This window comes from Aulonocara sp. 'chitande type north' Nkhata Bay, linkage group LG7 (genome assembly GCF_057382095.1).
Source record: "Aulonocara sp. 'chitande type north' Nkhata Bay isolate Kocher_YH1m ecotype deep benthic linkage group LG7, A_spYH_male_GT1.1, whole genome shotgun sequence".
NCBI classification, from domain to species: Eukaryota; Metazoa; Chordata; class Actinopteri; order Cichliformes; family Cichlidae; genus Aulonocara; species Aulonocara sp. 'chitande type north' Nkhata Bay.
Window position 1 is genome coordinate 33,367,819 of NC_141350.1, and position 21,493 is coordinate 33,389,311.

At 39.4% G+C, this 21,493-nt stretch overlaps 2 protein-coding genes and 1 pseudogene across 2 annotated transcripts; all 3 read left to right on the forward strand.

Moving 5' to 3' along the window:
• The first annotated feature begins 7,052 nt into the window (after nucleotides 1–7,052).
• Nucleotides 7,053–10,735, forward strand: LOC147325544 (E3 ubiquitin/ISG15 ligase TRIM25-like). Its single transcript, XM_086302475.1, has one exon. The coding sequence runs from the start codon at nucleotides 7,053–7,055 to the stop codon at nucleotides 8,751–8,753; it is 1,701 nt and encodes a 566-aa protein (XP_086158601.1). The 3' UTR covers nucleotides 8,754–10,735.
• Nucleotides 10,736–11,710: 975 nt separating this feature from the next.
• Nucleotides 11,711–13,125, forward strand: brcc3 (BRCA1/BRCA2-containing complex, subunit 3). The gene has a single exon (XM_086302476.1). The coding sequence runs from the start codon at nucleotides 11,812–11,814 to the stop codon at nucleotides 12,592–12,594; it is 783 nt and encodes a 260-aa protein (XP_086158602.1). The 5' UTR covers nucleotides 11,711–11,811; the 3' UTR covers nucleotides 12,595–13,125.
• A 2,899-nt stretch (nucleotides 13,126–16,024) lies between these two features.
• LOC147325546 (tripartite motif-containing protein 16-like) lies at nucleotides 16,025–17,718 on the forward strand (annotated as a pseudogene).
• The last annotated feature ends 3,775 nt before the right edge of the window (nucleotides 17,719–21,493 follow it).

A 21,493-nucleotide genomic window follows, 5' to 3' on the forward strand; every position in this document is an offset into this window, starting at 1 on the left:
ACAAAGAGACATCACAATTTTTGGAAGAATATTATTAACCAAAATGGATAGTTTATCTAGATTTATATATCCAGCTTACTCTCTATCAATATCGAATAAAGTTATTAAAACAATTAATAGCTTGAATTTTAATTTTATTTGGAGGAATAAGTGCCATTATATATCTAAAGATGATTTGGTTAAACCATACATTGAAGGCGGTGGAAACGCAATTGATTTTGACATAATGAATGGTGTTTTGAAACTTAAATGGTTAAAATCCTTCCTAAATAATCCACACTCCATTTGGTTTTTTATACCAAGTAAGGTCTTTAACACACTAGGGGGTATCGACTTTCTCCTAAAGTGTGACTTTGAAATTACTAAGCTACCTGCTAAACTCTCTGAATTCCATAAACAGGTCCTTCTTTATTGGAAAATGTTATTTAAACATAATTTCACTCCACATAATAGCCCAATTTGGAACAATAGATATATACTGATGAACAGAAAATCTATTTTTATTCAAGATTGGTTATCAAAAGGTGTTTGGGCAATTGCCCATTTTGTAGATGAGGAAGGACATGTTCTAGGACATCAAGATTTTTGCCAAAAGTTTAATATCCAATGTTCTAAAAGTAAATTTAATCGGGTTATAAAATCCATTCCATTGTCACTTAAAAACATAGTTGTAAATGATATAATATATTCTGACATCTCCCCCAAGTTAAGGCAATTATATATAGATGGTATTCGGTTTTGTGATGTTAAATGCAACAATAAGTTTCTTAGATCTTCATTAAGGAGGCTTTATTCTCCAAATTTACTTAGACGTAATTACATATTAAAAGATTTCCAAAGGGAAGAAATTGAAAAAATAAGAACTGATTATATCACCTTCCCTATCCCTCCTAAAGGGAAAGAAGTCCAATTTAAAATCTTGAATAAAATTTACCCGACAAATAGACTCCTTAGTGATAGATTCAAAATAGAAACGGGTAATTGTGTATTTTGTGAAACAGAAGAGGAGGATTTGGACCATCTATTCTTTTTGTGCAATTTTATACAAATATTTTGGTTGGATTTTCATACCTGGCTTTATTCCAGTGGGATTCAAATTACCCCATTTACCTTAAATATGATAATGTTTGGAGTGTTTTTGAAAGAAAAGAAAGCTAATTATGGTGTTAATGTGTTATTAATCTTGTGTACGTATTTTATACATAAATGTCGCTTTTTTAAGATTAAACCAACACTGGCTCACTGGAAAAACGACCTAAACCTGTTGGTTAAATCTTTGACTTTAGTTAAAAAGAAAAAGGCTGCTTTTTTTGTTTCCTTTGTAGAAGATTTTGATTTAGTGAGTTAATAATCTGTTAATTTATGTGACCCCATCTTTATATTTTATTTTCACTATATATGAAAGTTGCTAATATGTAAGAAATGTTTATTCTCTGAATCTGTAATATATGGTGCATTTTGTTTGTATGTTTATATTACTAATAAAAGAAAAAAACAACAACAAAAAAAACCCCAAAAAAAACAACAACAACACCACACAGGGCGCCCTCTGACCCCGGAAGGACACACCGTCGCAGCGAGAGGGCGTCACCCGTCACTATGGCAACATAAACAAAACATAACTGTACAAACAGAACCCCGAACAGCCCTGACCCGCTACAATATGCTGCTGAGAATATAGCCCAGAAGAAGCGTATAGTATAGCTTTTATTTTGGAAAGAGCCATTTCTCTGTAATAAACTCTCTTTTCCAAAGATGAGTGACTCCTCAATCAGATACAGGTGTTACCGCGCCAGATCCGCGGCCCCGAACCGTAGTAAGGAAACCTCTGGCAGTTACTTGAAGGTTCCGTAACTGACTGGTAGCCGGCAACAGCTTACTATACAGGTCAACTCCGCTAGCAAAAAGATCGAAGGAGGCGTAGGAAACTGCTTCACCGAACTTTATTTCTTCTCTAAGGCACGAACACCGCGTACAGTGGGCTGAAACAGTTTACTCACAGCGAGCATCGCCGACACAACTCTGGCTGTCGAGGGAGTTATTATATTCCTTTTATTTATTTTCTTTCCGTCTCTTCTGTAGCTAACCTTTACTTTTTCCCCTTCTCCGCTCTCTCTCTTCACACACACACACACACACACACACCAGGCAGTCCCGCTACACACATCCCGAATACATTTCCCATCAGGCTTCATCCTTAAAGGGCCATGCCTGTAACACAGGGCTTGCAAATTCGGGCTAGCGATTTTTCCAGTCGGGCTACCAAAATCTATCTCTGCCCTGCCCGTCGGGCTATTGTAGGAAGAAAAATATATGTCAATGCTTTTGCATTCTTTCGGAAATGTAGCTGGGTAATAATGTCATTGGCATCGGTGAGCCACTGTCAATATGTGACATATTGAAATCGCGTTTGAATTTGCGCTTGTTTTTTGCTTTCACTTTGCAAATGTCCAGGTGCCTTCTTTTGGCGCACCGCCGGTCACGACAGGCGGGGGAAAAGTCACTCGGGTCAGAACATGGGGTGCCACCATCATCCCACTTCTGACACCAATGTGGCGAGCTCAGACAACGAGGAGACGGAGGTGTTGTTTGGTCTTGCTTCCCGTGAGCTAGCCAGGGAGCACAGCCGTTTATTGACATCTGCAGAAGAACACTGCCGCTAGATAACTGCTCAGCGCGGCAACCGCACAGCAACAACAACAACAACACACAGGGCGCCCTCTGACCCCGGAAGGACACACCGTCGCAGCAAGAGGGCGTCACCCGTCACTATGGCAACATAAACAAAACATAACTGTACAAACAGAACCCCGAACAGCCCTGACCCGCTACAATATGCTGCTGAGAATATAGCCCAGAAGAAGCGTATAGTATAGCTTTTATTTTGGAAAGAGCCATTTCTCTGTAATAAACTCTCTTTTCCAAAGATGAGTGATTCCTCAATCAGATATATTTATTTTTTTAATTATTTTTGTTTCAGCAACATTAAATTTAAAAACTGTACTTTTGAGTTAAAATATATATTTATAATTTTAATAAATGACAAATTAAAAAGGCATGAACATTTTTTTTGTATCGAAAAAATATCGAACCGTGACACCAAAGTATCGAACCGAACCGAACCGTGAATTTTGTGTATCGTTGCACCCCTAATATATATACACACACACACACACACACACACACACACACACACACACACACACATAGTGTTTAGTGTACTGAGCTTGGTGACGCTGTTAAAAACGGTCCAGTCATTTAACACTGCTGACGTTTGCTTTCAAGAACTCAGAAAAGGATAAAAAATGATAACGTGAATGACACACAGTGAAACGTAGGCAATGGGGACGCCTGGTGGTGAAACACGCGACATAACAAGACTAACCACCAAATGGGTGGTCATGGTGTGGAGTCACAGAGCAATGAAGCACCCACCACAGACCATGACAGCCCTGACAAGATGTAAAAGGCATGCAAAATTGTGCCTACATCGGAAATCGCTATTTGATATAATGAAATTTGTAATCTCATCCTTCCTACAGTCTCTGTTACAATATATTTTTATACTTAAGTTAACTAAACTAAACCTGCAAAATTTTGACCAAAATTAACTGCAGTTCTGTGTTACCACCACTAAATGTCAGTATACAACCATATTTAACTCTACATCAAAGCAACAGACACAAAATTTACCATAAGATTTCATTGGTTATTGGCTTATTTTGTTACAAGAACCATTATTTGGAAGATAAATACAGTGTTTAACCTTTTTTTATTTTTTTTTATCCACCTTACAAAATAGCCTCACCTCCTTTTAGAAAGACTTACAAAAGAGAGAGACAAAGAGAGAGAGAGAGAGAGGGGGGGGGGGGGGGGGGGTGGACTTCTGTGCCTCCGTCATCGCACAAAGAAAGCCAAGTGCTTTCACAATCAGCATTTTCACTTAGGACCACTCACTTCTCTTTCTTTGTCAATACTAGATGAAGCCTTTATAAGGCAGAGACATGACTCAACAAGCTGTGTGGCCCTGGGACCATAAATGGTCCCTTTAGGTTTTCAGTTACAAGCCATTTGCACTGTGTTGAATGGAATATAGCCAAATTCTCTAAAAAAAAAGTTTGGCATAATTTCATTTCAAAATTCAAGTCTGACTTCCTTAAATTAGCTTCAGTGGCTAAGCTAACAATACACATCCTCTTAGAGCCCTGGGGACCATTTTTGGTCCCCATTGACTTCCATTATAAACGCTATTTTTCACTGCAGAATTATTACCGTTAATGTCTTGGTGATTACTTATGTTTCCGCTTCGTTTTGGTCTATGAGCCTTAGAGTTGTAATTTTTTTATTTGTCCACCGGGTGGCGCCCTTGCTCCACATTTGATCCCTGCTGGAAAACAGCGGGCTTCTTGGACAGACCTGCGGGAAATGAAGCCTCATTTCCGGCGTGCAGCAGCGGCTTCGCCCGCTGACAGGAAATGACGTATTTGTTGTCACGTGGTATCGGACGTGTGGGCTGGAAAAAGCAGTCCCCGGTGATCGTGCCCCGGTGATCGTCGCGACTTACCCCGGCAACATGCACTTATTTCGGCCTAGAGGAGGAGCATTTGCCGCCTGGAGACCATTTTCTGGTCCTGAAAAAAAAAAAAAGGCGATCGAAATGACTGTTGGTGCCAATCTTTAGTCCATCTAAAGGCCTAATTATAATAACAAAGAAATATTACTTCAAATGTTTTTTTTGGAAAATATTTAGTTTTTTGTTTTTTGGGGCTAAAAAACGGCGCTCATGTAATAAAACTGGGATTTAAAGGGTTAAAACAACGAAAATATAATTAAAACTTTATATGAATATTTCAGGGAGAAGTAGTTTTAAAAGACTGACCAATTTAAAGTGGAAAAAAATATGAATATATAATCTTTTTATTGCACTTTTGGGGCGGGACCATTTATGGTCCCCAGGGCTCGGAAGGGGTGCATTTTTAAAGGGCCACACAGGGGTTAAAATCTATGTAAGAACTTGGAAGATCCATGAATTTAAGTAAAAACAACAACAACAAGAAGAAGAAGAACTGCCCAATAAGAGCACAGCAGTATTTCAAGATAGCTGTTTAATAAGGACTTGATTCTTTTCTCTGTCATGTTTTACTTTCTTTTCATTTTATGCACCACATTCAAGAGTCTTTATTGTCATTGTGGAAGCATAATGAAAATATGGTTATAATCCCTCACATGGTGCTACTCCAAACTTCTTTTTTTTTTAATTTATGTTTACATTCAGAGGCAGACATGCTGGTGTATTTTGGATCATTGTAATGTCGTATAACCCTAGTGCACTTCAGGAAGTGATGGTCAGAAGCTTTTCTTCAGGAGTTTTTGGTAGAGAGCAGAATTTATGGTTCCATTAGTTATGGGAAGTCATCCAGGTCTTGAAGCAGGAAAGCAGCCCCAGGCCATCACAATACCACCAACATGTTTGCTGTTATGATGCTCTATTTTTTTTAATGCCAGAAGTAACGGGACATAAAACCTCCCAAAGTTCAAATTTTGGCCTGTCAGTCCACAGAATATTTTAAGTCTTGGAGATCGTCAAGATTTATTTTTTAAAATAATTGTGTTCTTTTTGGTAAGCAGCGAATTTCACTCTCCCATGGATGCCATTTTTGCCCAGTCTCTTTCTTATTTGTTAGTTATTGAGTTATTGAAACATGAACACTGACCTTAAGTGAGGCAAGTGAGGACTGCAGTTCCTTAGATGCTGTTCTGGGTTCTTTGTTGACCTCCCGGATGAGTCATTGATGTGCTTTTTGAGGTTTTTTTGTAGACTGGCCTTTCCCGGGAAGGTTCATCATTGTTATAAATTTTCTCACCAAGGTTCGCTGAAGTCCCAAACCCTTAGAAATTGCTTTGCAACCCTTTCCAGAACCAATAAACCTCAATGATTTTATTTCTTAGCTCTTTCTTTAGATCATGGCAGGATGTGTTGCTTTTTGAGATCTTTTAGTCTACTTCACTGATTTCTTGATTTATCAGGCCTGGCAGTAATCAGGCCTGTGTATGAATGGAGCTGTAGCTAATCACAGTGAATCCACGATTTAACAAGAGGGGCAATTACTTTTTCCACACATGGTCAGGTAGGTGATTAGGTAGGTGTCTCCCTTAAAAAATTTAATTATCATTTAAAAACTGCATTCTGTATTTACTTGGGTTATATTTGACTAATATTAAAATTGCCTTGAAGAGCTAAGAAGATCCAAGAAATCAGGAAGGTGTCAAATACTTTTTCACTGGAGTGCATCGGAGGGTGTAATGTTTCTTAATAATCTAAATTTCTATCATTATTTGGGGGCTTTTGTCAGTCACAGGGCCTTAATATTGTCCCAACTTCCCCCTAAATAGGGCACTCCTGTGTGGAGTCAAATAGCTTAAAGTTTATTTTAGAATAGTTTGATATGGCTGACAGGCTGTGAGATTAATCTACATCTAGTGTAGCATTAACATAACAATTAAATGGGCAGTGAGTTCATAAGGGTTCAAATGGATTATTCGAGCCCATCACACTGTGCCACACGTGGCAAAAGTAAAACATGATATCATGGCAATATTCATGTAAGGCTGACATAACTGGCTAAGTCCTGACTGGAGTGTTTAGGCATCATTGGCAAACTTGAACAGCTTCTATAAAAGGATAAAGTGTATTGCAAAAAATGAAAACAAACATGATGAATTAATTTTATGCGGCAGGAATGTAAATACATGCTGTCCCTTCCAGGAAATGGATGTGACTAACTCCTTAGTCATCTCCGGATTCCTGTTACAGCCTCCCCCACAGCTTTCATGTCTGCAACTTCCTGCCTCTTACTGCACTGGTGGAAAGGGGCTGGGTGTTGGAAACATGAACATATAAATGTTCATTCATTTCAGAGAAGCAGAGGCACATGACAAAGGAGAACTAAGCTTTGGTCTGTATTTTCTACGTGTGTGTGCCTATCTGTCTGTGCACGTTGGTGTGTGTATAAGAAAGGGAAACTGTTTCACATTCTGTGTCTCTTCGTGAAATGGAGCAGCAACATATTCAAGTAGAGAAGAAAAAGCTCTGCTGTTCGATCTGTTTGGATCTGCTGAAGGATCCGGTGACTATTCCCTGTGGACACAGCTACTGTACAAACTGTGTTAAACATCACTGGGATGAGGAAGATCACAAGAAAACCCACAGCTGCCCTCAGTGCAGACAGACCTTCACACCGAGGCCTGCTCTGGTGAAAAACACTGTCTTGGCAGAGTTAGTGGAAGAGCTGCAGATGACTGAACTCCAAGCTGATCACTGCTACGCTGGACCTGGAGATGTGACCTTTGATGTCTGCTCTGGGAGGAAGCTGAAAGCTACCAAATCCTGTCTGGAGCGTCTGGTCTCTTACTGTGGGCAACACTTCCACCCTCACTATGAATCCCCTGCCTATAAAAAACACAAGCTCATCAAACAATCAGGGAAGCTCCAGGGGAACATCTGCTCTTGTCACGGTAAAGATTTGAAGCTTTTCTGCCGCACAGACCAGAAGTGTACCTGCCTTCTCTGCGCAGTGTATGAACACAAACACCACGGCATGATCTTGGCCTCGGAAGAACACAGTAAATGGGAGGGGGAGCTTGTTTCAAGTCAACAAAAGATTAAAAAGAGAATCCAGGACAGAGAGAATGATATGAAGGTGCTTCAGCATGAGATGGATGCCATCAATTATTCTGCTGATAAGGCTCTCAAGGAAAGTGAGGAGATCTTTACTCAGTTGCTTCATCTTATCAACAACATGAGGTCTGATGTGAAGTTGCAGATTAAATCCCAGCAGAAGACAAAAGTCAGTCGAGCCAAAGAGCTTCGAGCCAAGCTGCAGCAGGAGCTCAGGTGGCTGAGGAGGAGAGATGCTGAGCTTGAGCAGCTGTCACATAGAAAAGATCATGCAACTTTTATTCAAAATTACTCCTCTTTGACATGCATAAATCAGGGAACCGACCCACGCAGGATTAACATGCATCTTCTGCAGTACTTCGAGGACGTGACACTAGCTGCGCACAAGGCCAAAGAAAAACTACACACGATTTTTACCGATACTTCCACCAAAATTTCACTGATTGAGAAAGAAGTTAGTGTTTCAGTACCATCAGGAGAGCCTAAGACCCGAGCAGAATGTTTACAACACTCACAAGTACTCACACTGGATCCAAACACAGCAAACACACACTTGTCACTATCTGAAGGGAACAGAAAAGCAACTGTGATGAGTGAAAAACAGTTATATCCCAGTCATCAAGACAGATTCACTGACATGTTTCAGGTCCTGAGCAGAGAGAGCCTGAGTGGACGTCATTACTGGGAGGTGGAGAAGAAGTCATTTGAAGTTTCAATAGCGGTTACCTACAAAGATATCAGAAGAACAGGGTATGAAAGTGGATTTGGAAATGATGACAAATCCTGGGCTTTAGAGTGTTTTCATAACAGTTATCAGTTCAGACACAATGCCACCAGCACTTTAATCAGAGGCCCTCAGTCCTCAAGAATAGGTGTGTACCTGGATCACAGTGGAGGTATTTTGTCCTTCTACAGCATCTCTGACACGGTGAATCTCCTCCACAGAGTTCAGACCACATTCACTCAGCCGCTGTATCAGGGTCTTGGTGTTTTTGCTTCTTCTGATGCTCCTGCTGCTGCTGCTGCTGAGCTGTGCGAGCTAAAAACAATACTAGTGCCTGTAAGTCCTGTGTAAGTTGTGCTGAAAATCAGTGATTTCCATGAGAGTAACTGAGGGACAGGCAAAGACTTTAGGCAGTAAAAGATGTATTAATAGCAAAAAAACCAAACAAACAAAAAAGCATCTGAAGATTATAAATAAGGATATGTAACAATAATCTTGAAAACCATAACTAAACTTGAACAAAGACACAATTTGGGGACATAGCAGCTCAAGCTACTTGTGCTAAAAGTCAGTGATTACTGTAAAAAAATATTTGTGGACACATATGGTTGTTTCTATGGTAGAAGAGGGTTAAAGGCATAAAGAAAGCTTTTAGAAATAATTATTTGACCGTTTTATACAAAATACATAGATTCTGTCATGGGGACTCAAATGGCACTAAATAGTTTGAATGAACCAAACATAAAGTTAAATATTTTATTACCCATCACTGCCTGCATTGATTTAAATTTAAATAGTAGAAGCCTCACAGTGGGTCAATACAATATTTCTCTTTAAATTGCATCAAAGGTGATCCATTAGAGTCCAGTCAGGTGGCATGTTGGCCAGTTTTCATTTCAGCTTATCACAGCAGCTTTATCTTTGTCTTTGTTCCTGTTGTATAGCCACTAAAAGGGTGATGCTTTCAATGAACTGAAACAAAGGTAGGACACTTTTCTATGTAACCATGCTTCTGTGAATAATTTGACACAAACATATATATTAGAGTTAACATACTAATCTCCTAAAGAGAAGAAAATTCAGCAAAGCTTCTTCTTTTTTTTAAAAAAAACAAAACTTAATATATCCCACCTTCATATTTTGCAACACTTCTGCTCTGCCTAAACAGAGTTGTGCTGTCATCTCCTGTTTACATTAGCAGGCATTCCTAAATCTCCAGAGCAATTAAATAAAGCAAACATGGAAGTGAGTCAACTAAAGTAAAGTGATAGTGGGTGTGGAGGGGGTGTCAGCAGGTTTACAGAAATCAGTTTGTTTTGTGATATGTTTTCTTTTTGATAACTAAACTGTTAAATCATGTTTTTTGTTTGTTTGTTTGTTTGTTTTAGTTTTTTAAACACATGTCAGGTTTATGATAATTATTAAAAAATAGAAAAGCACATTTAAACTTGGACTGAGCCGAGACTGGTTTTAAAACCAAGTGTAAAGAAGATCCAGTGATTTATTTCATAGTTTGCTAAAGCTCAAGACTTTGTGTGTTTTCAGACACAAGTCTTTTCTTCACATGTTTACACTCCAGTATTATTAGCTTAAAATACAAACTCTGTAGTCAAAGAGCAGTTACTTTCAAATGTATTTTAACATTTGCACAGTGAAGAGACGTTGCTTGAAATGTTTAAACCGTGTGTTTTGTTGTATGTGAATATTTGCACAATCCTTGTTAAGTGTGTAACATCTTTTGCAATTAAAACCGTGATTTATAATCTTTATTTTCAATACAGAAATATGGATCTATTTTAAAGCACAGTATAATTTGTGTTTGTGTCTTTTACTGTAAAAACGATTTTAATACAGTTTTATTTTTAAATATTTGATTTTGTCAATGCTTTCCCTTCAGTATGAAGAATATGGCTTTGTCCTAAATGCTGTTACTGTGATGACTCTGCCATTATGAGCTTTAAATGGAGCCAGGAAGCATTTAATCACAATGCGTCTGTGCTAATAATTGGGTATTTATAACCATAAAGATGTACAAGACAGTATAGTTTTTATTGCTTATATTCAAAGCTTTTTTTTTTAATTGCTTCTTATATTCACCTTTATATTTTTGTTGGATGGGTCAAATGTTTAGCATGCAGGACACAAGAGATGAACAAATTTGTTGTGTCATTGTATGCAGGGCTGCTTAACGATGTGTGGTTTCTCTTAATGTCACCCCAAAGACCAAGTCAGGTAACATATTTGACAAGGTTTTATTTTGGCTTCTTCAGAAACTTGGGGGTGATTTTGCGTGTGCTTTGGACTCCGTTGGTTGTGTGGAATATTTTTGCGCTGCTAAGACAAAGTGTGTAAGAAACACAATAAAACTTGTAAAAGTTACATGCCATAAAGTGTAATTTCTTTACTGGCCACACCAAAAGTCCCCTCCCCTTCTTCATCTTCTTTCATAAATACCGTAAGATTTTTAATAAGTCATCCATTTGAATTCTGTTTATCCAAAAGCTCAGTTCATATTCTTAAAGAACTGTAATGTGATTCTTCTTGCATAAGTCATGCATTTGGTTAATACGTGGAATTAGAAGCGTGGCCACTTTGAATGATCGGTGTGACTATGGCCCAGGGAGCTGCCGGTGTTAGGTGTCTACAAGGCTTTACTCTACTAGTGGGAGCCACTGAACTAATTAAGCTAACCGAGCATTTTAATGCACCTATCTTACAAAGAATATGGATTATTTGAGGCGCATTGGATTCATTTTTCAGGGTCAGGGGTTGATTGGCTGCAATGGTCTCTGCCTTGGGCCTTCCGTTTTTAATATAGTCTTTATAAAAATAACCTAGTATTACACATTGGATTATTGATAGGAGCAAATACAATATTTCTTGATTTAGAAACTGCATTTAGAACAATGGCCTAAATTGAAAAAGTCAATTTCCACACAGGCGTCAATTTTCGCAGTGAATCATGTTTCGAAAGACAAAAAATGTCAGCAAGAAATAAAGAATGAATGAATATCTGACGTTTTGTTTTTCTTTTCTTTTTTTCTTTCAATCGTCAGTTGAGAATTTTAAAACATTAAGCTGCTGGAGTGGGAACCTTCATATTGAAAGTGACAGAAAAAAATATATTTCCGACATTTTCTAGGTCGCATTTATTAAGCTTTAGAAGCCCTAATTTACCGTAACAATTCTATGCATATAACCTCCGCAGATATTATTAACTGTACAATGGAGTGCCTCATTAGTTAATCGTGATAATAAAATAAAGGTACCGAAAGGCGGAACCCTTGTGTAAGAGGGCTGTTGCACTTACACGGAATGTTTTGGCGTAGAATGTAAGAACGCGGAAGTACGGCTGTGTCTCTCGGATTTGTTTATTTTTTCCTCCTTTTACCGAATTTAAGGGAAAGTAATGGCGGTGAGCGCAGTCCACCTGGAGTCCGACGCCTTTCTGGTGTGCATGAACCACGCGCTGAGCACAGAGAAGGAGGAGGTGATGGGTCTGTGTATCGGGGAGGTGGAGGTCTCTCGTATTGTCCACATCCACTCCGTCATCATCCTCCGCCGCTCCGACAAGAGGAAAGACCGGGTGGAAATCTCCCCGGAGCAGCTGTCGGCGGCCTCCACGGAGGCGGAGCGGCTGGCAGACATGACCAGCCGGCCGATGCGGGTGGTCGGCTGGTACCACTCCCACCCTCACATCACCGTGTGGCCCTCCCACGTCGACGTGCGCACCCAGGCCATGTACCAGATGCTGGATCAGTGTTTCGTGGGCCTCATCTTCTCCTGCTTCATCGAGGACAAGAACACTAAGACGGGTCGGGTGCTCTACACCTGCTTCCAGTCCGTGCAGGCGCAGAAGGGCTCCGAGTACGAGCGTGTGGAGATCCCCATCCACGTCTTGCCCCGCGAGGCCATCGGAAAGGTGTGCCTGGAGTCGGCCGTGGAGCTGCCGAGGATCTTGTGCCAGGAGGAGCAGGACACCTACCGCAAGATCCACAGCCTGGCGCACCTGGACCCCGTCACCAAGATCCACAACGGCTCTGTGTTCACCAAGAACCTGTGCAGCCAGATGTCGGCGGTGAGCGGGCCGCTGCTGCAGTGGCTGGAGGACCGGCTGGAGCAGAACCAGCAGAGCATCTTGGAGCTGCAGCGGGAGAAGGAGAAGCTAATGCAGGAGCTGGCGGCTCTGTGAGGCATAGGACAGTCCGGAGATCAGTGCCAGCTGTCTGTCCCAGAGGACAAGAACAATGTGCTGCCTTTATTTGAGCTTCTTTTCTGTTTTCCTACCATCCAGATGTCTGGGTGTTGAACCTCAATACTTTGAGTGAAAAGTTTCAAACTGTTGATATTAAATGTCTGCTCACTATTGAATTCTGAGCTGTTTATTCATAATTAGCTATAATTTAAAATTTTCTTCAGAATACTGACAGGTGTCCCACTTTATGTGGGACTGCACAGCATTTTAAATGCTTGTCTCCATGCTGCACATGTTGACACAGTGTCTCACATTTTTTGATTGGCTCCAATCAAAATTAAAACATGCAAGCTGCATAACATGTTGCAGAAAAAAACGTGTGCTCATCTCTGGATAAATCCATACTGAAATGAGACAGAATAAATTGGTTGGTTTTTGCAATGGAAAAAAAGGGAAGGCTATGAAAAGCAAGCCAAACTTTTTTTGATTTTATGGTTACTGTATTAACCATAAAATGTGTGTGTATGTGTGTGTATATATATATATATATATATATATATATATATATATATATATATATATATATATATATATATATATATATATAATTAGTATCATGAATTCCTGTTACACACCAAAACAAACTTACTATAACGTGATTGTCGCAGATGGGTTGATATTGGAGGGGTATCATAATTAGCAAGCCCCACCACAGTATAGTTTCTTTCATATGAAAAATACAGAATGTGTATATTTGCAGATACACAAGTTATGGAAAAACAAACAAACCAAAGCAAAAAAAGAACCACAACACCATTACCAGCAACATTACTGTCCTGGGTTAGCCCTGTTTTCTTCATTCTTATACTTATTTAAAATTAGGTTTTTATATTTTACTTTAAACTGTTTTATGTTTTGACTGTCTTTTATTTCTTCTGTTAGACTGTTCCATAATTTAACTCCTGCAATTGAGATTGACATAGTTCTTAAAGTTGTTCTAGCACTTTGTATCTTTAAATTCCATTTCCCTCTTAAGTTATACCCACCTTCTCTTTCTAGGAACAATTTACAGATTTCTTTTGGAAGCAATTTATTTCTTACTTTATACATTATTTGCGCTGTTTTAAGCTTCACCAAGTCTTGGAATTTAATAGCTTGCATTTTGACAAAGAGTGCATTTGTATGGTCCCTGTACCCCACATTATTTATTAATCTAATGGCCCTTTTCTGTATTATAGTTATTGTTTGTGTGTTACTTTTGTATGTGTTTCCCCACACCTCTACACAGTAGCTCATATATGGCAGTAGTAAAGCACAGTATAAAATGTGCAGTGCTTTCTGATCCAACATATGCTTTGCTTTCCCCAGGACGGCAATGCCCCGTGCCAATTTCCCCCGAACATAAGTAATGTGTGGCTTCCAACAGAGCTTGTGGTCAATGATCACCCCAAGAAATTTTATTTCATTTACTCTTTCTAAATATACATTGTCAACACATATTTCTACTTTGATGTTTTTCTTTTGGTTTCCGAACAACATAAATTTGGTTTTATCTAGATTCAATGATAATTTATTTATATCAAACCACTTCTTTAATATCGTTAATTCCTGTGTGATCATCCCCAAAACCTGTGGCAATTCCACACCTGAACACAGTATATTTGTGTCATCTGCAAATATTACAAACTTTAAAATCTCCGATACTCTGCAGATATCATTTAAGTACATAATAAACATTTTTGGACCCAGTACTGAACCTTGAGGTACTCCACAAGCTATATCCATCAAATTAGATTTATATTCATTTATTTGTACATATTGTTGCCTATTCCCTACATAGCTTTTTAACCATTCCAAAACCACTCCCCTAAACCCGTACTTTTCCAGTTTTTTTAATAGAATTTCATGATTAACAGTATCAAACGCCTTCTTTAGATCTAAGAAAACTCCGAGCGCATACCTCTTATTATCCATACATTCCGTTATCTTTTCCATTAAATCTATCAGTGCCAAAGCTGTTGATCTGTTGCTTCTGAACCCATACTGACTATCTGTCATTAATTCATATTTTTCCACAAAACTATCAAATCTTTTTATGAAGAGTTTTTCCAGTATCTTAGAGAACTGGGAGAGTATTGACACTGGTCTATAGTTTGTAAAATGATGCCTTTCACCGGTTTTGTAAATGGGAATAACTTTAGCAACTTTCATTTTTTGTGGAAAAACTCCTTTTTGAAACGACAAGTTGAATATATATTTTAATGGTTTTACAATACCATCAATAACTGTCTTTACTGTTACCATATCAATATCATTCCAGTCTGTACTGGTTTTGTTCTTAAGTCCTCTAACTATGTCATAAATCTCTTTCTCTTCCACTGCTCTTAAAAACATTGAGCTACTATTCCTTTCAATATTTTCACCAGTGTCCCTTTTTATTCCATCAACCTTTATTTCTTCTGCCAGTTTTGGCCCTATATAGGCATAGGCTTTACTACCAGTACAGTAAAGCATACCTGGATATACTTACTGTACTGGCTGAGTGCTGGAGCTTTTTAAGTTATGGGTACACAAAACTTTAAAAATTCCAGCAACACTTTCTTTTGTTTTTGATGGTTTCTTAAGCTTTTCTAGTCACTGCCAAGAATGTGCATAAAAGGAATTAATACACACTTTTGAATGCCAATTCTTTTTCTGGGATTTATCAGATTTATCTGTTTGGATCTACTGATCCTCTGGTTATTCCCTGTGGACACAGCTACTGTATGAACTGTATTAAATGGCACTTCGATGACGAGGATCAGATCATGTGGTCAAAAAGTCTAAGTCAAAATTCTCAGCATTTGCCAAATACAGCTTCTTAAGTCATATAGATATTTTTAATATTCTACTTCTCAGAAATAATTTACGATTTCCAGCTGTGAATTCCATCTTTACATTTTTTAACATTATATACTAGAGGGAACTTGATGAAATGACCAATATAGATATACGCCCAGTAGCAGAATATCTTGTAGTTATGTTTTACTCCCCTCTGGTGGCCAAATTAAACACGAGCGTGCATATTTAATTAATACTTTAATTTGTTGCTGATTAAAGTATTTTAGAGTTCATTTGGTGTTAAAATGACACTAGATGATCAATAATTCTTTTTAACTGCATAAAAATGAATGAAAGGTTTAATGAACCTGCCGCACAAAATGAAAACAGTATATATATGATAAACACAAATCATGCTGTTTTTAAATTTATTATGCATAAAATAAAATGACCTAAAAAACAAACAAACAGTCGTTTTAGTTGCTAAGTCGTTTGGTTACTGCAGGGTTAATCTGCCTGATCACGTCTCAGTTGCTACCTGTCAACTTTTGTGGGAGTCTGAATCCTTCCTTCTCCGCTCAGAACTATTCACACTCTGAGAGGGGAAATGGCTGATCAAGGAGTTCAGATTGATGGCGACAAACTCTGCTGTTCAATCTGTTTGGATCTACTGAATGATCCTGTGACTATTCCCTGTGGACACAGCTACTGTATGAAGTGTATTAAAAGCTACTGGGATGGACAGGATCAGAAGCACATCCACAGCTGTCCTCAGTGCAGACAGACCTTCATAGCCTGTCCTGAAGAAAAGCACCATGTTAGCAGAGTTGGTGGAGGAGCTGAAAAAGACTGGACTGTATACTGTTCCTGCTGATCACTGCTATGCTGGACCTGGAGATGTGGCCTGTGATGTCTGCAGTGGGAGAAAGCTTAAAGCCATCAAATCCTGTCTGCAGTATCTGGTCTCTTACTGTGAGCAACATCTCCAGCCTCATCATAATGTAGACGCATTAAAGAAACACAAACTGGTCGACCCCTCCGAGAAGCTTCAGGATACCATCTGCTCTCGCCACAATGAGGTAATGAAGATTTTCTACCGCACTGATAACAGATGTATCTGTTATACCTGCTCCATAGATGAGCATAAAGCCCACGAGACAGTCCCAGCATCAGCTTAAAGGACTCAAAGACAGAAAGACCTCGATCCATGTCGTGAAAAAATTCAACAAAGAATCGAGAATAGAAAAAAAGACGTGAATTTGCATAAGCAGGAAGTGGAAGCCATCAATCAGTCCGCTGATAAAGCTGTGAGGGACACTGAGAAAATATTCAGTGAGCTGATTCTCCTCATTGAGAAAAGAAGCTCTGATATGAAGCAGCAGATCAGAGTCCAGCAGGAAACTGAAATAAATCGAGTCAACGAGCTTCTGGAAGAGCTCGAGGAGGAACTCAATGAGCTGAAAAGAAAAGATACTGAACTGGAGAAGCTCTCTCACACAGAGGATCACACCCAGTTTCTGAATATGTTTCCACTGCTCTCAGATCTCAATGAATCTTCAGAGTCACGGTGTCCCACAGCCCGTCATTTGCTGTATTTTGGGGATGTGCCGGCTGCTGTGTCAGAGGTGAAAGATAAGCTACAGGGCATTCTTCAGAGGGGATGTCAAAAAGTTTTCGCGGACAGTGATTAATGTGGATGTGTTGGTACCACAACCAGAGCCCAAAACCAGAGCTGAATTCTTAAAGTTTTCAACTCAGCTCACACTGGATCCAGACACTGTAAACACGAGGATGTTATTATCTGAAGAGAACAGAAGGGCAACATTTGTTAGTAAAAAACAGGCATATCCAGGTCACCCTGAAAGATTCATGAATAGGTCTCAGGTCCTGAGCAGAGAAAGTCTGACTGGACGTCACTACTGGGAGGTAGAGTGGAGTGGGTCTGGTATGTATGTAGCAGTCGCATACAAAAGCATTATGAGAACAGGAGATGAAAGTGAATTTGGAAATAATGATAACTCCTGGGCGTTAAGGTGTTCTTCCAGTCACTATGAATTAAGTCATAAAAGAGTATGTGAATGGTTTTCAGGTCCTCAGTCCTCCAGAATAGGAGTGTACCTGAGTCACACAGCAGGTGTTCTGTCTTTCTACAGCGTCTTTGACACCATGATTCTCCTCCACAGAGTCCAGGCCACATTCACTCAGCCGCTGTATGCTGGACTTAGAGCTTATCATTTCTTGGGTGCAGACTTGTCTGCTGTGTTTAGTGAGCTGGAGCAGATGGACACTGTTACAGAATGAAGAGTCAAATTACAGCATTTACATTTATGTTAGACTACTTTTAATTAACTGCTTTAGCCCACTTACAGTGAAAATTAAAAAAAAATCTAGTCATTGAACTGTGTAGCATGTTAACACTATTGGAAGTAAAAATAACTTGAACTCCAATTTCGAAAACTTAACTTACTTTTTTCTTTTTTTTTATAAAGCTCTGACTTGTATTATGAGTATGAGTCTGTGGTCTGGGAGAGAGTCCTGTCTGCAAAATATAGCATATAATGACCAGTGCTGGGCAATTAATTATATAGTTACTTCTTCAAAAAAGTAACTCAGTTTGGCAAACAACAAAGTTTTTTGCAGCTATTTTTTTTTTAATGCAGCCAAGGCATTTTTAAATAAACATTTTGTAGTGAAGTAGATTCTGGAGTAGGATATGTTGTTTGCAAAACTTGTGCATAGTTTTAAAAAATGTAAAATTTCTATTTGCATTTCAAGTTATGAAAATGATTCGTTAAACATGCCTGTGGTTTTTACGGTCAAAAATATCACTTTCTTCTCGTATTTTAAATTTTGTCTGAATTTAGATAAATTGTGCTGATACAGTATGTCAAAATGAGAAAATAACAGATTAGCAAGATAAACAGTTTTTAAAGGTGAAATGTAGAGGCCAAATCAAAAGTAGTCAGAAAGTCGGCCAATTATACCCTGGACCCCAGAGGGTTAAACGCTAAAAGCAAAGTTGTCACCAAGTACTGTTTCTATTTGTGTGTATTGCTGCAGCTTCTTTGAGTATTAACTTGGTGCCTTTGGGTGAAATAATGGTAAAATGACTGATCCATATGGTCCCAGAGAATAGCCACTTGTTTCTGTGCTACCAAAGTTCCCCGGCTTTCATTCAAACTGTGTTTATCGTCAGCACCTACACATTAAACTACTTAAACATTATAAATGTCTTCAAGCTCACACTGAGGCCTGTGGGACACTATCAGCCACTGAGACAGTAGACACATTTATGTGTGTATTTGTATATGAATATTTCATACTTTAATGCTGCCTGTTTATCTAAGGGAGATAAACAAAATACATTGGAATTGTACATAATAATATCATAGATGATAAATTCAATAGATTTTAAGTAGATACTTGTGCATTCTTAAAGTCTTATATGTTGAATTGAACTATGTGATCTGTTCAAGCCTCTCCCAATCAGTGCTGTTCTCCATGCCTGTCTGACTGTACATGATGTTATTAGCGCAAAAACTAAAGGTGATCATTTAGGACTTCAGCAATAATACAGACAGCAATGTACAGGGTGGGCCATTTATATGGATACACTGTAATAACATGGGAATGGTTGGTGATATTAAAGTCCTGTTTGTGGCACATTAGTATATGTGAGGGGGCAAACTCCTCAAGATGGGCGGTGACCATGGTGGCCATTTAGAAGTCGGCCATCTTGGATACAACTTTTGTTTTTTCAATAGGAAGAGGGCCATGTGACACATCAAACTTATTGGTAATGTCACAAGAAAAACAATGGTGTGCTTGGTTTCAACGTAACTTTATTCTTTCATGAGTTATTTACAAGTGTCTGACCACTTATAAAATGTGTTCAATGTGCTGCCCATTGTGTTGGATTGTCAATGCAACCCTCTTCTCCCACTCTTCACACACTGATAGCAACACCGCAGGAGAAATGCCAGCACAGGCATCCAGTATCCGTAGTTTCAGGTGCTGCACATCTCGTATCTTCACACCACAGACAATTGCCTTCAGATGACCCCAAAGATAAAAGTCTAAGGGGGTCAGATCGGGAGACCTTGGGGGCCATTCAACTGGCCCACGACGACCAATCCACTTTCCAGGAAACTGTTCATCTAGGAATGCTCGGACCTGGCACCCATAATGTGGTGGTGCACCATCTTGCTGGAAAAACTCAGGGAACGAGCCAGCTTCAGTGCACAAAGAGGGAAACACATCATCATGTAGCAATTTCAAATATCCAGTGGCCTTGAGGTTTCCATTGATGAAGAATGGACCCACTATCGTTGTACCCCATATACCACACCAAACCATCACTTTTGTTGTTCCAACAGTCTTGGAGGGATCCATCCAATGTGGGTTAGTGTCAGACCAATAGTGGTGGTTTTGTTTGTTAACTTCACCATTCACATAAAAGTTTGCCTCATCACTGAACAAAATCTTCCGCGTGAACTGAGGGTCCTGTTCCAATTTTTGTTTTGCCCATTCTGCAAATTCTGTGTGCCGATCTGGGCCATCCTCGTTGAGATGCTGCAGTAGCTGGAGTTTGTAAGGGTGCCATTTGTGAGTAGCTAATATCTGCCGAAGGGATGTTCGACTAATGCCACTCTCCAGTGACATGCGGCGAGTGCTACGCTGTGGGCTCTTGCTGAATGAAGCTAGGACAGCCACTGATGTTTCTTCATTAGTGACAGTTTTCTTGCGTCCACATTTTGGCAAATCCAACACTGAACTAGTTTCACGAAACCTAGCAAGCAGTTTGCTAACTGTAGCATGGGAGATGGGTGGTCTCGTAGGGTGTCTTGCATTGAAATCTGCTGCAATGACCCGGTTACTGCGTTCACCAGATATCAACACAATTTCGATCCGCTCCTCACGTGTTAACCTCTTCGACATGTCAATGGCTGTGAACAAAGAGAAACTTGTAAATAACTCATGAAAGAATAAAGTTCCGTTAAAACCAAGCACACCATTGTTTTTCTTGTGTCATTACCAATAAGTTTGATGTGTCACATGGCCCTCTTCCCACTGAAAAAAACAAAAGCATCGAAAAAAACATCGAGACGACCCCTCCTAACTACAGTTTTATCAGTGAGGTCAGGGCGAGCAGGAGAGGAGGAGGGGTTGCTGTCTTATTTAATGAATCATTTCAATGTAAGCAGCTATCTCCTGGAAGTTTTCAGTCTTTTGAATATGTGGCTTTACAGCTGAAGGCCCCATCCAAAGTTGTGTTTCTTAATGTTTACAGGCCTCCCAAATACTGCACAGACTTTTTTAATGACCTCAGTGAACTGCTGTCTGTGATCTGTGTTGATTTTGACTGTGTAATTATTGCTGGGGATTTTAACATTCATGTGGACAACCCTCAGGACAAAGGGACTAAAGACCTGAGTAACACTATGGGCAACTTTGGGCTGACTCAGCATGTAACAGAGGCCACACATAATAGAGGACACACTCTTGACCTACTGATCTCCAAAGGCCTGAGCATTTCAAAGGTTACTGTGTCTGATGTGGGCCTGTCTGATCATTACTGTGTTTTCTTTGAAAGTAAAATCTCAGCCCACACAAATATATCAACAACAGTGATCACAAAACGGTGTATAACTGAACACAGTAGTGCAATTTTTAACCAGGTCTTCCCATTAACACCTGACCTGCCCAGAGGGTCAGTCAATGAGCTCGTCAATAGCTTCAATGCTAACATGTTAAATGTAATGGACACTATTGCTCCCATTAAGGTGAAGGTTATCTCTGGAAGGAAAAAGTCTCCATGGAGAAACTCCACACTGGTGAAAAATGAAAAAAGAGAGTGTAGGAAAGCTGAGCGCAGATGGAGAAAAACAAACCTCCAGGTTCATTATGACATTTATAAAGAGAAACTTCACAATTATAATTTACAACTGAGGAATGCAAGGAGGTCCTACTTCTCTGACATCATCACTAAAAACAGCCATAATGCTCGGGTCTTATTTTCTACAGTTGACAGGCTAACAAACCCTCCTGTGTCAGTGGCAGCTGAACTTCATTCGAC

Excerpts from the sequence above, each read along its gene's own strand:
- brcc3 (XM_086302476.1), top strand. The coding sequence starts at position 11,812 with ATGGCGGTGAGCGCAGTCCACCTGGAGTCCGACGCCTTTCTGGTGTGC.
- LOC147325544 (XM_086302475.1), top strand. The coding sequence starts at position 7,053 with ATGGAGCAGCAACATATTCAAGTAGAGAAGAAAAAGCTCTGCTGTTCG.